At 43.4% G+C, this 15,181-nt stretch overlaps 1 protein-coding gene and 1 pseudogene across 1 annotated transcript in view; one reads left to right on the forward strand and one right to left on the reverse strand.

The window, feature by feature from the left end:
- The window catches only part of FYCO1 (FYVE and coiled-coil domain autophagy adaptor 1), a 161,004-nt gene extending 151,671 nt beyond the window's left edge, over positions 1-9,333 (forward strand). The window contains exon 19 of the mRNA XM_075062509.1: positions 9,278-9,333. Coding sequence (XP_074918610.1) covers positions 9,278-9,292 — 15 coding nt within the window. The 3' untranslated portion in view covers positions 9,293-9,333. The remainder of the gene's footprint in view (positions 1-9,277) is intronic.
- LOC116838158 (C-C chemokine receptor type 9-like) lies at positions 404-1,747 on the reverse strand (annotated as a pseudogene).
- Positions 9,334-15,181: the final 5,848 nt, after the last annotated feature.

Consider the following 15,181-nt stretch of genomic DNA (forward strand, 5'->3'; position numbering starts at 1 on the left):
TTCAGTTTTTCCCCACATTGAGGGATATGTGAAGAACAGTGGTGAGGAGCTAATCAGTGCCTCATGGGTAATTATCAATGTAGTTTGCTGTTTGAGAAGTGTGTGCACTGTCTATCATACATAAAGTTTCCACTGCTTTAGCCAAAGCCTGAACTCAGTGTGGTTCACTCAGCTAAGCTAAAAAGGCAGGGCAAGCAGCACTCTGCTCACAAGTCTAGGGCTTGATCTTAGAAGCTGCTCAGCACTCCGGGGGAGGCACTGAGCACCCTCAACTCCTGCTGACTTCAGCAGAAGTTGAGACTTCTCAATACTTTGAAGGATCATTGGCTCAAGCCCCTCATGAACATGCTAATTCACTTTGTTGAGTGGGATCTTTCTTTTTCTTTCATAGGGCAAAACTCACTTACAGAGCACTGCATTCTGCACTCCTTGCTCCAGCCAGACTCCCATTAACTTTGAAAGGAGCTTGGCAGAAGTTGAGTGTGAGTGAGGAATTTCGGTGCATACTCAAAGTGAGCTTCTGATTTTTGATGGCCCCAGCAATCCAGACCATTTTGAGCTCCCTTCTTGGCTATCATATATGGAAGAGCTCTGTTCTCGGATCTTACCAGTGCGGTGAATTGCATCCTCCAGAGTTTTAAAGAGGGCTTTACGGAATCCCTTCCCAGCAAACACATAGAGGAAGGGGTTCAGGCAGCTGTGAAGGAAGGCGATGCTCTGAGTTATCTGGAATCCAAGGTCAATGTTGTCAGAGGTTTTGCAGTCATATATAACCCTGGTGTAGGCGTCAATGATTTTGACCAGCAAAATGCCGTTGTAGGGCAACTGGGAGAGGAGGAAAGCTATGATAATAACGGTGATGATCTTTAATGATTTGTCCTTTTGGGGTCTTTTGGCCTGAAGGAGGGTATGAATTATAAAAGCATAACAAGTAACCATGACGAAGAGAGGAAGGAGGAATCCTATTGTGATTTTCAAAGCTAGGACAGTAACTTCGATGGTTCGGGTCACTGTGGTAGGGTATACTATCTTGCAGGTAGTTGTATCACTAACTTGCTTAGATTCACTGTGTACTATTTCTGGGATGCATAAGACTATTGCAATCAGCCAAACGCCAAAGCAAACTAGTTTACTGTGCAGAAGCCTTTTTTGCTTAGAGTTCTTAGCTTTCTTGGCTGGACAATTGTTATGTACCTGTCAAAACTAATATATGTTAGAAATAACATACAGCTGTAGAAGTTGATCTTGTACATGCTACTGACAGTTTTACACATGACATTCTTAAAGATCCAGCCATGTGAAGCTGCTTTTGCCCAGAGAGGGAGAGTGAAAATGAGGAGCAGATCAGCAATGGACAGTTGCAGCAGTATCTTTCAGTGATGCTCTTCCTGTATCTGTATCGCCAGTACACTAGGATGATGAAGGCATTACCCACTGTGCCAATGAAGAATACAATACAGAAAAATGTTGGCAGGAAAGTTTGAGCAAACTGCTGGGTGTGACTTTCTTCACAGATGAGGTCTGTGGGGTTAAACGGGTTGTCGTACGGAGGCAACACAGAACTAGAACCCATATAATAATCCAGGTTAGCCGTGTAGTTCCGGGTGTCCTGCAAGGAAACGTCAGGTTAATTTTATGCCGACAAAATCATTAAATAAGAAACAGTGAAGGTGGCATTTTAAATTATTTTTGTAATAACCTGGGCAAATTTTCCACCACCAGAGATTGAAAATTTCATACCCTCCATTGGTTGTCGATCAGAGTAATGCCCCAAAACCCCGATACATTTGAGTGCAGATAGTGCAGAGCAAAGGCCACCTATGAAATTGTGGCATCTTTAGTATCTAAACTGTTGAAATGTGCCTGCACCCAAAGTCTAAACATTTCACCATCAGGAAGCCCCATGGAAACAGAAGCCCAATCTTGGTCTGTCTCTGGGGAAAAAATACAGCCAATTTCCTTCTGGTGTAAATGGGTACAGCTCCATTGACCTCAACAGAATTGTGATCGTTTACTCCAGCACTGGATTTGACCCACAGAGGATTTGGCGGTATAATGCCATTAATACAATAAATTAGATAAGTTTGATGCCCTTTTTGTTACCTTTGGGGTACTCTCAGCTAAGGCTTGATCCAGCACCTATGGGAGTCAAGAGAAGTCTTTCCATTGATGTCAGTGGGTATTGGACCAGCGAATGTCTTGGACTGTCATAGTTCCATAGCTCATTGCTTGGAAGTGAGATTGTGACATCTCTCCTTCATCCACAAGAAATGTTTTCTTCAATTCAGAATGTTTGTGACAGTCAGAAAGTTCTAAATCAGCTCTGACCTATGGGGATTCCCCCAGTGCAGGCAGCTCCCTATGGATGTAAAGCCAGTATACCACCTCCCCACAACTCTGCACCACCCAGCATAGCTGGTGTACCGGGGCACAGAGGTGCAAGTAGGCCTATAGCTGATGTGCCTTGCAAATTGGTAATAGAGATGGTCCCATAGCCAGCCAGTGCCGTTTACATCAGACAGGGATGGGGTCAGAGTAGAACCAGACCCATAATCAGGGACCTAGAACAGGCAACATTCTGGCTTCCCTCTCTCTGCTGTGCCCAGAGGAAAGTGAGAGCAACAAAGAACTTAGCTAACAGAGCGTATAGAAAACAGGCACGAGGCTAAAATTTCATGGCAGACACATCGCTCTTGTGCTGGGCCTGTCTCTTCATGCTTAAAATAGTGTAAATACAGAGTAACTGCACTGAAATCAATCAGCCATTTTCTGACTTGACTTGGATTGGTGTTGCAACAGTGGAGCTACTGCAGATTTACACCAGTGTGACAGAGATCAGACTCTGGCCCAGTGGAGTAAGACCTGGGTAAAACGGGTGTGTCATCAGAATCAGGCCATCTCTTTCTTACATACTATATATCTGATTTTAGATATATATATAAAATAAGTAAATGATAGTGCCCTTTTAATACAACATTTCCAATCAGGGCATTTAGAAGTCTTGCAAGAACAGGTTATTTCCAGAGTGATCACCTGAATCTTCTGATGCTTCCCTATCTGTGGGGCATAAGCATGATCCTGCTGTACAATCTGTGCTCTTGCTGTGTGAATTGAGGCAAATCAATGAAGTTCTCTGCTTCTCATTCCGCAGATGAGAACCGCAGCAGGAGGAAGTTAACATAACTGCGCATTTACATCAGCTGAGGATCTGGCCCCCAGCTATAAACTACAGACAATAATACTTCGCTCATAGAGGTATTTCACTGTGAAGTGCTTTAAGATCCTCAGTTGGAAGATTCGATACGAGTGCAAAGTACAGTTATACTCCCAGTTCAGCTGGCAAATTCACGTGCAGAATCTTTTGGCTGAACCATACTACAAGTTTGCATGAGCCGAGTTGTTTGATATGGTGGTAGCATCCATGACTGAACAGATGTGCATTGCTAGCTTGGACAGGACAACACCATTCTAAAATATGTTCAGGGGAATGTGTTCTAGCGCCTTAGGGAATGATGTCATAGACTAGGTCACAAACTGAAAGGGGGGAAGAGAGAGAGATTATTCAGCAGTAGTAAATTTATACTCACCATGCTCGTAAATCTGCAGTCAGATCTTTATTCCGTCTTGAAAACAACACTATGAATTTGAGAGGGAATAAGGTGGGTAAGTGACATATAAAATACCGACCATCAGATAGGAATAAGATGAGTGTAAACCCCAGGAATATTCACAGGAAGCCTCCTCAAATGAGCCTGGGGGCCAGATTCTCCTCTTCTTCCTCACATGAGTTGTCCCTTTGAAATCCAGGGGACTGTGTAGGTGAGTAAGCTGAGCAGGCTTTGACCCTGCAGTTTTCAGTTATATTTGAAGTTTTTTTCATGAAGGAAGTTTTCCAAAAACAAACCTCTCTAAATATGCTAAGGCATTTACATTTGCTTTTAACAGCATACTGGCTGCAGCTTTTCAAGTGCTCTGGGCAGGTTAAACATTTTTAATCGCTAGGATTACTTCTGTTTCATTTTTAAGAAGCTGTAGAGTCCCTGGGTTCACACTTTTTTAAGAAAAGTGTTAAATGAAACTAACCTAACTTTCCAAAAGCTCCTGAGAGTGAAAAAAAATTCTCTCAATTTATGTGTCACAAGGAAATCCACCTGTCTTCCTTAACAACCTCTAGCTTAAAAATACCTCCATTTTCTGCAATGACTCATTATCTAATCTTTTTCGTTCCCTCTGGGAAATGTCTTTTTCTATAGGTCATGATCTCTACTTGGGATTATTTCAGTTTTAGTCATTGATGGCCAGGAACCACGTAAAACGTAGGGGTGAACAAGAATGGGCCCAAGGAAACCTGTGATTTGCACCAATTGACAATCCTACATTCAAGCAGGGATAAACTAAGCTAGTGCAAATCATGGCTTTCCTTGTCTACAGTTGAGGTTTGCACTAGTATGGCTATGGACCAATGAGGGAATCCCAAACACTGAGAAGACTTAGAGTGTTCACCTTAAATACTATTAGCCAGCTCAGAAGGTGACCACACACTCACTGAATCTCAGTGGAAATCACTCAGGACGTTCAGAGTGTCACTCGTTCCTGCATCTTTGAAAATAGATCACACTACAAACAGGTTTCATTGTGTAGCCGGAGCTGACATGTAAAACCGATGACTACAACAGCGAAACTACATTAAATAGTGCTTTTTCCAAAAGGCTGTGACCACCATTCAAGTGCTAGTTTCCCATGAAAAAAAAGAAAAAAACTCTGTATTTGTCCTTTGTGCTGACTCGTAAAATCCCTCCTGATCTTATTACTGATGGCTGGTAATCCATCATCCAATCCCTCATTGTATTATCACTAGCTGTGCTATTAATTTTTATTGAGACAACAATCTCATTCTATTTCTCTATGCGTGTGTGTGTGTGTGTATGTGTGTGTAAAACATTATCATTATTCTTAGGTCTAAAATCTTTTATGCTTGCCCTCAGCCCAAAAGTGAAAGTTTGAAGAAAATCTACTTGGCCTTTTTGTCATTAGATGAGGGTCAAAAACCAACACTTCTTTCATGCTTTGGATACTTTTTTTCATCCAACTCAAAATAATATTGTTCTAAAAGTACTAAGTTTGGAACTGAGCTGGCCACCTTTTGTCATCATGGGGGGCGCTACTTATGTGAATATTTGTAACTTCTGAGGTAGGTTTGCAAAATGGAGTCTTTGTATGTATATCACTATAGGATATGAGCTTTGACAAGATAAAGTGAAAAAATAGATTATAAAATAACAAAATTTAAAGTAATGAAAAATATATGCTCTAGTAATTTGAATCATATAGAGCAACAGAGACATGCAGAATTAGGTAGCTCCCTGGAGTTCTATGCATTGAAATACCTTCAGTAGATTCCTTTTTATGATTATATCTATGCTGTGGTGCATTTAGTTGAATTTGCGACCACATGCTTAGTTGAGCTCACATCCTTAGATTCAGATTTCCCCTTTTAAAAAAAAACAAAGAAGGAAATTAAATGCCTAAAACCATATTAATGTCACAATACAGATGGGAATTTTACCGTAATAAAAAGGAGGCAGATTGAAAGTCCCTCTTGTCACAGAAATCATAAATTAGTCGTACTACACCAAAATGCTAAGGCATAAATAGTAACACCAGAGAGTGTCGTATAAAAATAGTACATGTGAATGAGATGCTATTTTACAGTTCTGAGATGCATCATTGTAAATTCAGATAATTCCACTGGAGTTGATGGAGTTATTTGGATTTATGCTTGTGTAACTGAGGAGCAAAAAACAGTGTGACAAAAACATCCTGCCTTGGGTGCCTTGCTCTCCTGGGGGTGGAGTTATTGTTATTTCACGTAGCTTAATTTCAGATGTTCAGAAATATTTTAGATGTTGAACATACTGACTCATTTTCCAACAGCAAACCCTGAGACTGAGAGGTGATAAGCAAGTGGGAATCTCCCAAGTGAGCTGTAATTGACACAATTATTTTCAGAGGGCCGGGTTCTAATCCCAGTCACACTGGTGGTGATTCGCAGTAATCCCACTGAAACTGATATGCACAAGGGATAATTGTGAGAAAAATGTGGCCATTCCAGTGGAGTCATTTAGCTAGTGATTGCCCTGTTTGCTCTTAGTGTCAATTCCAACATGTTACTGTAAATCCTTTTGGGGTACACGGGGTAGCTTGGCTGGGCTGACTGCAGCAACCTGGGCACCCCAGCAATTACATTTAACAGTAAATATTTTAAAGAAAACAGTAAAAAGTCATTACAAAAGGGTGAGTTAAAAATTGAATGTACTGATCGCCAAGAGAGGTGGTGTGTCACAGAGACTTGTCTCCATGTAGCAGCATGTGGAAAATAAACAGAAAAATCTTAACCCTGATGCGAGGAAGAGGATGGGAGAAAACTGGGCACTCACCAGTGGCTGTAGCTCCTTATTGAGTCAGTCTGTCAGTCACTGCGCTGGTAGCCTCAGGAGAACATGTGCTCCTAGGACTTCAGCAACTCCTGGAAAGTGTTTGTCATTCAGTGCGGGTCTAGGAGTGGGTTTGGCTCAAGGATTCTGGATTGGGTGAATCTGTGGCTGCCTTTTTTTATCTGTGGCTTAAGCTGGTTGCAGCCTCTTAAATGAGGCAAAGCAGCCCCTCTCCTCACCTGGAGTTCCAGTAAGCCACACCCTAATGTTTACTTCATGCTGCACAAAGGATGTTCTTAGTCTTTCCCCTCCCCCCTCTTTGGGGTAAGTAGTTGGATCCTTGATGCCTGAATGTTTTTCTGCCTGTTAGCATCTGTCTGCTCATACAGCAGCCATGCAGCTAATGCAGGGCAAACCAGAAATGCCCAGTGCCATGGCTGCCCCCTCCAGGGGCACTGGTGAGAACAACTGAGCCTGAGGGAAGGGTGAGAACAAATGAGTTGCAGCCACAGTCCTGACCTCTCTACACTGACCAGTTCACCTGCTTGAGAGAGCATGGGAACATATCCTGCTCCCGCTGTGGGAAGCCCTGTTTTGTCCTTCCATAGGGGCTCTGCTGTACAGCATGAAGGCCAGTCAGGAAGGCTAGTCCAAGCTGTTGTAATGTCTGCAGGGACAGAAGACAGTGCCTGGTCTTTTACTGGGCCTGGTGGGCTGGATTCTGCCCACTGAATTATGCGACCTGAGCCAGTAGTTCCCCAACAATGTCTGAAATGGTGGACTGGGGTCCTGCTGGGGTCTTTCTGTAGGGGAGTTCCATGCTACGAGGCAAAGGCGCCTCCTGCCTTTTCCTGGGCTGCTCAAACTGTTACACACCAAGGTATAGGCGTTGCAAGCTAGTGGTTGGAACGGGAGTCTGGCCTAGTGGTCAGAGCAGAATCAGAGTGCAGCTCTGGAGGCGTGGTCAGAAGACAAGCTAATGGTCAGAGACAGGAGTCAGGATCCAGAACAGAACCAAAAGGTGAAGGAGATGTCATAATCAAGAGATTAGCCAGTGCTTTGAGCCAGGAATCAAGAGTTCTGAGGAAGGCAGGGAGCAGGGCAGGAGCAGAGACAGGCACTGGTACAAGAAGCAGGTCTGACACAACTGCAGGCATGGAACGCATTGAGCAGACATTGTGCTACTATTGCTACCAGGCTTAAATAGGGATGTTGGCTCCAATCAGGGAGCACAGTCAATTAGTGAGGGTTCATTGGGCCCAACCAAGCTCATTGGGTTACTAGGTGACCGTGCAAGGAGCCACCTGCGTTCCTGACAGTGTTGCCCCTCTAATGTTTAATCCATAGTGAAGATAGAAGCCTACTATCGCTTCCCGCTAATGGAGTTCCTTCTTTAAAGTGGTGGATTTCTGTGCATTGGTGAAGATGACACATTCAAACCCTACTGATGACCTTAGCTGCTTTCTCCACATTGCTGTCAGCCTTCTAACAGCATCATCCCCTGTAAAGTTCTATAGAATTTATTAGAAAATGGACTTTTCTGTAGATGTTTGTTCCTGTACCTGGTTCACTCGCTATTGCCAATAGGTGCAGAAGATTTGCTGTTTTATCATGACGATACTTCTTGTAAAAGTATTCTGTCATGGACCAGCATTTTGAGTGATATTGTCAGAATAATGACACATTTATAAAACACTTTGCAGTCCAGATCCAGTATCAATTTCACTTCCCTCTATCAGGGTAGGAGGGCAGCTTTGAAATCTGCCTGCAGCTCCACAAGAAACCCATGCACAAAGGCTGCTGAGGAGATGTACCAAATCTGTGTATTCCCCAACTGCCCTGGTCTCACAAACTCTCTGGCCAGTGACAAACACTTTTGAGGCTGTGCTGGCCCCCTGAAGAAGGGAGGTTGATTAGTCACGCAAATTTCTACCTCCCTCCTTCCCTACCGCCTACCCCCCTCCCACCACCATAGCAAGACTTTCTATCTCAGAGTCTTATTTCATTGGACACCAATCTGACTTTCTAGCTACTGCGCAGATTTTGACTTGGCACCTTCAAAGTACTGTACAAGAATTAGCTAAGTAACTGACATTAGAATGTGCCTCTTGACATCGTGGCTTATGTGAGAGGCAGTGGCTGCCAGAACTACAAGTGCTAGCTTGGTTCTACACTTACCTGCTCTGTGGCAGTGTGTCTTCCCCTAATATAGCTGATGATCTGGGACTTGTCCCTTTTTGTTGTGTTCATCTTGTCTTAGGGGTTCTCCTGTACACTCAACTGAACTTACTGAGTTCGGATTGGACTCATCTTCTTTGGTTCACATTACCATCATTCAGAGAGGAATCTGACTTGTACAACACAATTCAGTATTTTACTCTCACTGTGAATGTCCTCACTCTTACTCAGGGGAAACAGATCTTGGAAGTAAGGCATTGGATTTGGGACAAGGTTTGAGCTTGATTCCTGGAAGTGTCCAGACTTCCTGGCTAGTCACTTCAGTGTCTCTGTGCCTCAGTTTCCCATCTGTAACAATAGAGGTAGCAATGATTCCTTTCTCCTACCCTTTGCCTATCTTCTCTATTTGCACTGCAGGCTCTTTGGGGTAGGAACTGTCCCTTACTGTATGTATGTACAGTGACTAGCACAATGGGACTGTAGCCTTGGTCTGGGCCTCTGGGTGGTGCTGTATTGCAAATAGTAAAGATGATCAAGTTTGTCCCTCAGTAACTGAAAAGAATCTACTGTGGGAGACAAGTGTGCGAAGGGTACTATGATGATTACTTGTCTGTGTTGTGCTGTTTCAGAGAATATTTAATAAGTTTTCTTGCCTTTTGCCATAGAAACAGCACGTGTAATCCGTTGACCTTCGATGACTCAGAAGAATTGCAAGTGTCCCAAGATGCTGAAGTCAGGAGAACTGATGTAAGCAGAATAGTTTAATTACTGCCTGGTTTAAAGAATGAACCTCAAATTTGCATCTTGGATATGTGAGCACACCTCTCATTGACCTTAGTGGGAGAATAATGGGAATATACCTGGGTTCCATGGTGGGAGTGAGAGATGATAAGGTGCAGGGCTTAAATTCAGCCAGAGCTGTCCAGAGCAGTGCTCTGGTAAACATTTTCAAACCTGTGGGGAGCCCCAGCTTCTCTCAGGGGACAGAAGCCCCAAGACCCAGCATGCCCCACAGGGCAGAAGCTCTGAGCCCTGGTGCCCCTTGTGGGGCTATAGCCCTGAGCCCCTGCATCGCCCCCACATGGGGCTTAAACCCCAAGTCCCAGCACCCCACCTCTCATGGGGCTCAAACCCCAAGATCCCCCTCCCTGCAGCTGAAGCCTGGAGCCTTGCTGCCCCGCATGGCAGAAGCCCTTAGTCCCACCACCCCACCTCAGGGCAGAACCCCCAGGCTCCCCACCTCCCTCAGCCCAATGGCTGAAGCCTGGATCCCTGAGGGCACCCCACCCCTCCTGGGCCCTGGAATTTTTATAGGATGTTAGAGAGGAGACCATGGCAGGGCTCAGGAAATAATCTGAGACTATAAACCATTATAAGGACAGAATCAGCTTACCCTCATGCCTGTCTATGTGTTTGAGGCCAGGAAACCTTCCATCCCACTATTGCTAGAGTTTAGGGGGGATTGAGACCCTGTGAACAGAAATTCTGGAGAGACGCCTTTAGCACTTCAGTACCTGGAGGAAGACATTGCTATAGAGGCATGGGGCAAGGCTCAATTAATCACCGGTGTTTGGTGAGCCTTTGGGGGAGGGTCTTATTGCCCCATAAGCCACCTCTACCCAGAATGAATCTGTCATAGCTACTGCTGTCCATTGCTTCTGTCCTGATGAATACGGATATACCACAATAGGAGTAAATCTTCAAAAGAGCCTCAACCCAGCCTGCACTTGTGTGCCCACAACCCCCTGCACACACACGACTCGAGTGCTAACGTTTACACACAATGGCAATGGAGTGTGTCACTTGCACAGGAGCTAATAGAATTGATATGCACAAAACCCATCATTCTTATCCCCACTCGCAGATGCCCCTTCTTGAAAATTTGGCTCAGCTGTGAGAAAGGTTTATACTTTGACTACAAGAAGGTGATTTGGTCTGTGCTGGGATTTTGTTGAAAGCCCAAGCAAAGGCAGCAGTAAAGAAAAACAGCCAAACAATAGTTGAGGGGGAGGGTTAAAAATGTCATCAGCTTCTTAAAATTGAGGGTCATCTGAGCGAGTCTGGTAGTTGTTTCATCCACGGTAAGAACTAACATTGTGAATAAAGCTAAACATTTTTCCTTGGCTTGGGTACAGTAGTGATCATTCAAATTCAGCATTTGACATTTGTTACCAAACAGTAATCTCTGAGATACCACAGTCATCCCCATACTTAAGAGTAGGAAATAACTATGGGAATGGTGTGATATCTGCTCCAAATGTTGATTTTTTTATGTCAAACAATGAATTTATTATCGTTAGCTCTTTGCTCAGATGATTTCTCTTGATTCTAAATAAAGATCTATCAGACCAACGCCAGTGGAGATACTGTGGATAAGATAATGAGCTGAGGATCTAATTATATAGGTGTGAAATATATCACTATAGTGTGACAGTCTGACAAAGTGTTAAAGGAATGAACCTCCCAAGATCCTGTAGAGAATTCAATGTAATTTTAGGCTTTGTTTACAATAGCGCTTTTGTCGGTGAAACTTTTGTTGGTCAGAGGCATAGGCGCTGTCTCCGTGGGTGTTCCATGGCTGGAGCATCCACAAGGAAAAATTAGTGAGGCTCTTCTGCCATTATATCTATCACCACTCATTGGGGGTGGTTTAATTATGCCGGCAGCACAACTCTCTCCTGCCTGCATACAGCGGCTACACACGAGACCTGACAGCAGCGCAGCTGCAGTGGTACAACTGTGCCACTTAAAGGTCCGTAGTGTAGATATAGCCTTAGGTTCTCACTGTTGGCACTTACGTAGTTTCCTTGTTCACTGACAATGTGAGCTTTAGGGTAAACTATCCCCAGGACAGAGCACAGTGTGATATTTAGTAGAACAGCTGCTCATTTTCACTTGCTGTGTAAACCTTTTTCCCTAAAAATCCATTTCTCAGTCTGAACAATATTAGCATGCTAAGTAATGTAAGTGATAAGGTGAGTGAGGTAATATATTTTACTGGACCAACTTCTATTGGTGAGAGAGACAAGCTTTCAAGTTATACAGAGCTCTTCTTCAGGTCTGGAAAGGTACTCAGAGTATCACAGCTAAATACAAGATCAAACAGATTGTTTAGCACAGTGCAGGATCTGGGAGGGAGTTTGGGTGCAGGGAGACAGAGCTGGGGCAGGCGGTTGGGGTGCAGGAGGGTCTCAGGGTGCGGGCTCTGGATGGGCACCGCTTAGTTCAGGTGGCTCCCATGCGGCGGCACAGCAGTGCTAAGGCAGGGTCCCTGGCTGCCCTGGCCCCACGCCACTCCCAGAAGCTGCCAGCATGTCCGGCAGCAGCTCCTGCGGGGCTGGGGGCAGGTGGCTCCAAGTCCACGTGCTGCTTCCGTCTGGCCGCACTGTCCACGCAGCTCCCATTGGCCATGGTTCCCTGTTCCCGGACAATGGGAGCTGTGGGGACGGTTCCTGCAGATGAGGGCAGCGCATGGAGACCCCCGATGTCCCCTTCCCACCAGGACCCTCTGTCAGATATGCTGTCCGCTTCCAGGAGCGGAAAGAAGCCAAGACAGCCAGGAACCCTACCTTAGCCCCGCTGCACCACCAGAATGTTAGCGGCTGATCTCCCAGTTTGGCTGCAGAAGGGTTGGCAATCCTAGACTGTGATTGTGGTCGACTGTCAGAGGCTCCACGATGTACCAATCGATCACGATCTACTGGTTGGTGACCACTGGTTTAGCATAAGCTGTTAGCAGATATTCTAAGGGTTCATTCAAGGTGATGTGGCCCATTAACACCCCTGTAGTCATAGACCAAAAAGGGGGGTTAAATGGGTTACAATTGTTGTAATAAACCATAAAATCCAAATTCTTTATTAAGACTAAGATTTTCAGTGTGAGACAAAGTTATGAATTTAAGCTCCCAGCTCGTCTTTGGAAGATGTTGTGCAGTTTCCTTTGAGGACTGATAGATCAGATATGGAGTAATCACTTCGGGAAAAGCATGTTTTGTCTTTTATCATTTTCCTGTCTGAGTTCATAAAAGAGTTTAGTGATTGTCTGGTGTCACCCACATAGTTATTGTTGGGGATTTGCGTGCCCTAAGTGAGGTATACCGCATGTTGTGATAGGCATGAGTAGGACCCATGGATCCCAAAAGGTATTTTGTTGTGGGGGTGTTGATCATTGTAGCAGTGGAATATGTCTTCAGGTTTTGCACCTGTTGTTCTGGCAGGGCTGGTGCTACTTTGAGTTGGTGTGTCCTGTTCTGTGGGGAGCTGTTCTCATGATGAGCTTGGAGACGTAAGGGGTTTGTTTGAAGGTCCGAAGAGGAGGTTCAGGAAAGATTTCTTTCAGGATGGAGTTCCCATTGAGTATGGGTTGTAGATATTTGATGTTTCCCCTTATAGGTTCCACGATGGGGTGGTGGGTGACAACTAGGGGTGTGCAGTTGAAGTAGATTTTATATCTGTATTGAAGGAAATTCTCTCAGGGTATTTCGGTGGCCTGTTCCCTGATGTGATCTGCTTCTCAGGTGGAGTGTCCATGTTTGGTGAAGACGTGTTAAGGTGTACATCCCAGACTTTCTGCTTAGAACATATTCTGCGGTATCTGAGGGACAGCCAGTAAACTTGCTTTTCTTAATTTTATTTGTGTCATTCTTTTTGTTTAATACACAGCTGGAGATAAGGATGTGTCAGTAATGAAAGAATGTAGGCACCCTTCAGCAAAGCACTGAAGCACATGGTTAATGTCACAGAAGTTCAACATGTGCTTAAGTGCATTGCTGACTTGGGCCATCAAGCTTGTTACCAGACGTTAATCCCACGAACTGTGAAGTAAGAAATCTACATGTTTAAACAATCCATTCTCCTTGCACATGAAATGCTCTCACACCAAGCAGTTATAAGTTCAAGTCCATCTTCCATCACAGGTGAGAGGGATAAATGGAATATCTCAGCAGTTTCCTGCTTGGAGAGTTAAAGTTCTCCAGTGATTGATAGAAGTCCAACAGTAACTAGTTTGAGGTATTAGGCTTCTCACTGTATCACTTGCACAAATGTTCTCCCTTTGCAATAGGGTGGCAACCACCAGCAAAAGGCTCAGAAATGCCAACTGCAGTTCAGGAAAAACTTCCATTTTAAATATATTTTATTGTACGTACATACACACACACACACACACTTGTTGCTCCCAGGAAGATATATGTCTTCCAAACCTAGAGTAGAGGTGGAGCTTTGAAACCAAGTTCTGTTTTGATTTTTCAATTCCTGTTACTTATTCCTATGACCCGATCCAACTCTCATAGGGAAACTATCAGAGGGCAGATGAAAGTGAGAAACTGTGCTATCTATGTACTGATATTTGCTAACACCTCCTCTAGTTAGGTAGAGTTTGAGTGTAGCGATAGAAATAAGGAGTGTTTCATCGCTTGTAGACGTTGTTAGACTGGCTATGAAGAAAAAGGGCTTAAAATTTGGTTCAGTGCCCTGAGTTTCAGATTTTATTAATTATAGTTTCCCGTGATTCTGTAACATTGTTCTATCCTTCGATCCTCTTAATCTCTGAAATAGTAAACAACAGAATTATTGCATAATTATGTTCAGCCAATTGAGTCCAGATTGTCTTCTTGTAGTTAATAGCCCTACTGCATCCAATCCTGCAGTCCTAACTCACGAAAACTTCTCAAAGTCCAATGAATGTTTGCTTACATAAGGATTGCAGGATTTGACCAGCTATTATGATCTGATTTTTACCAGAGATAAACTAACACAATCTGCTGTTGTGGGTTGGTTGGTTGGTTGGTTGGTTGGTTTTTGGCTTGTTTTTTGTTTGTTTGTTTTGATTTGTACAGCTTTATCTCAAAAAAAATATTTTATCTCTTTACTGTTAAATGACCTGTGATCTGTGATGGTAGTGATTTCCATAGCTTTGAAAATATGCTGTTATTTTTAAGAAATGCTATTATTCATATGTGTATAAAGGCACTGAAATTACCACTGCTTGAATGTATTTAGAGTACTGTATAAACACAGGAAAGAAACTTTCACTGGAACACCAATAGTTCACTACTATGCAGAGATTGCTCAGTAGCCATGTTGTTCTGTAGGACTGGTCAAAAAATTTCCATCAACATTTTCTTCAATTAAAATTGGGTTTTTGACAAAATTAAAGTTTTTGATGTTTTGTCAATAAAACAAAAATCAGTTGCCTGAAAACTGAAAAATATTATTTTGTCGTCATTGAAAAGCTTATGTTTTTACTTGGAAATTTTTGATAAAAATAAAAATAAAAAATCACTGAAATTTTCAGCTGGAGAAAAAACATTTTCTGACCAGCTCATAATTATAAAAAAATGCAACTATGCAATACTCTAGATGTCATGGATATGTATCATTAAAGGATCATTCTTATCTTTTTTCAGACCTATAAGCAACAAATATACTTTTTAGATATTCCATTTTGGCTTAAAATGTCTAACGGCGTTTTAAGAATGTTGCAACAGTTGTAAAATTACGGATTATTTCTTCTACTCTTGATCACTCTTCTCTATAAGTAGATCCACTAAAATCAAAGGGAGTCCTTG

Source organism: Chelonoidis abingdonii, chromosome 2 (genome assembly GCF_003597395.2).
Source record: "Chelonoidis abingdonii isolate Lonesome George chromosome 2, CheloAbing_2.0, whole genome shotgun sequence".
In the NCBI taxonomy this organism is placed as follows: Eukaryota; Metazoa; Chordata; order Testudines; family Testudinidae; genus Chelonoidis; species Chelonoidis abingdonii.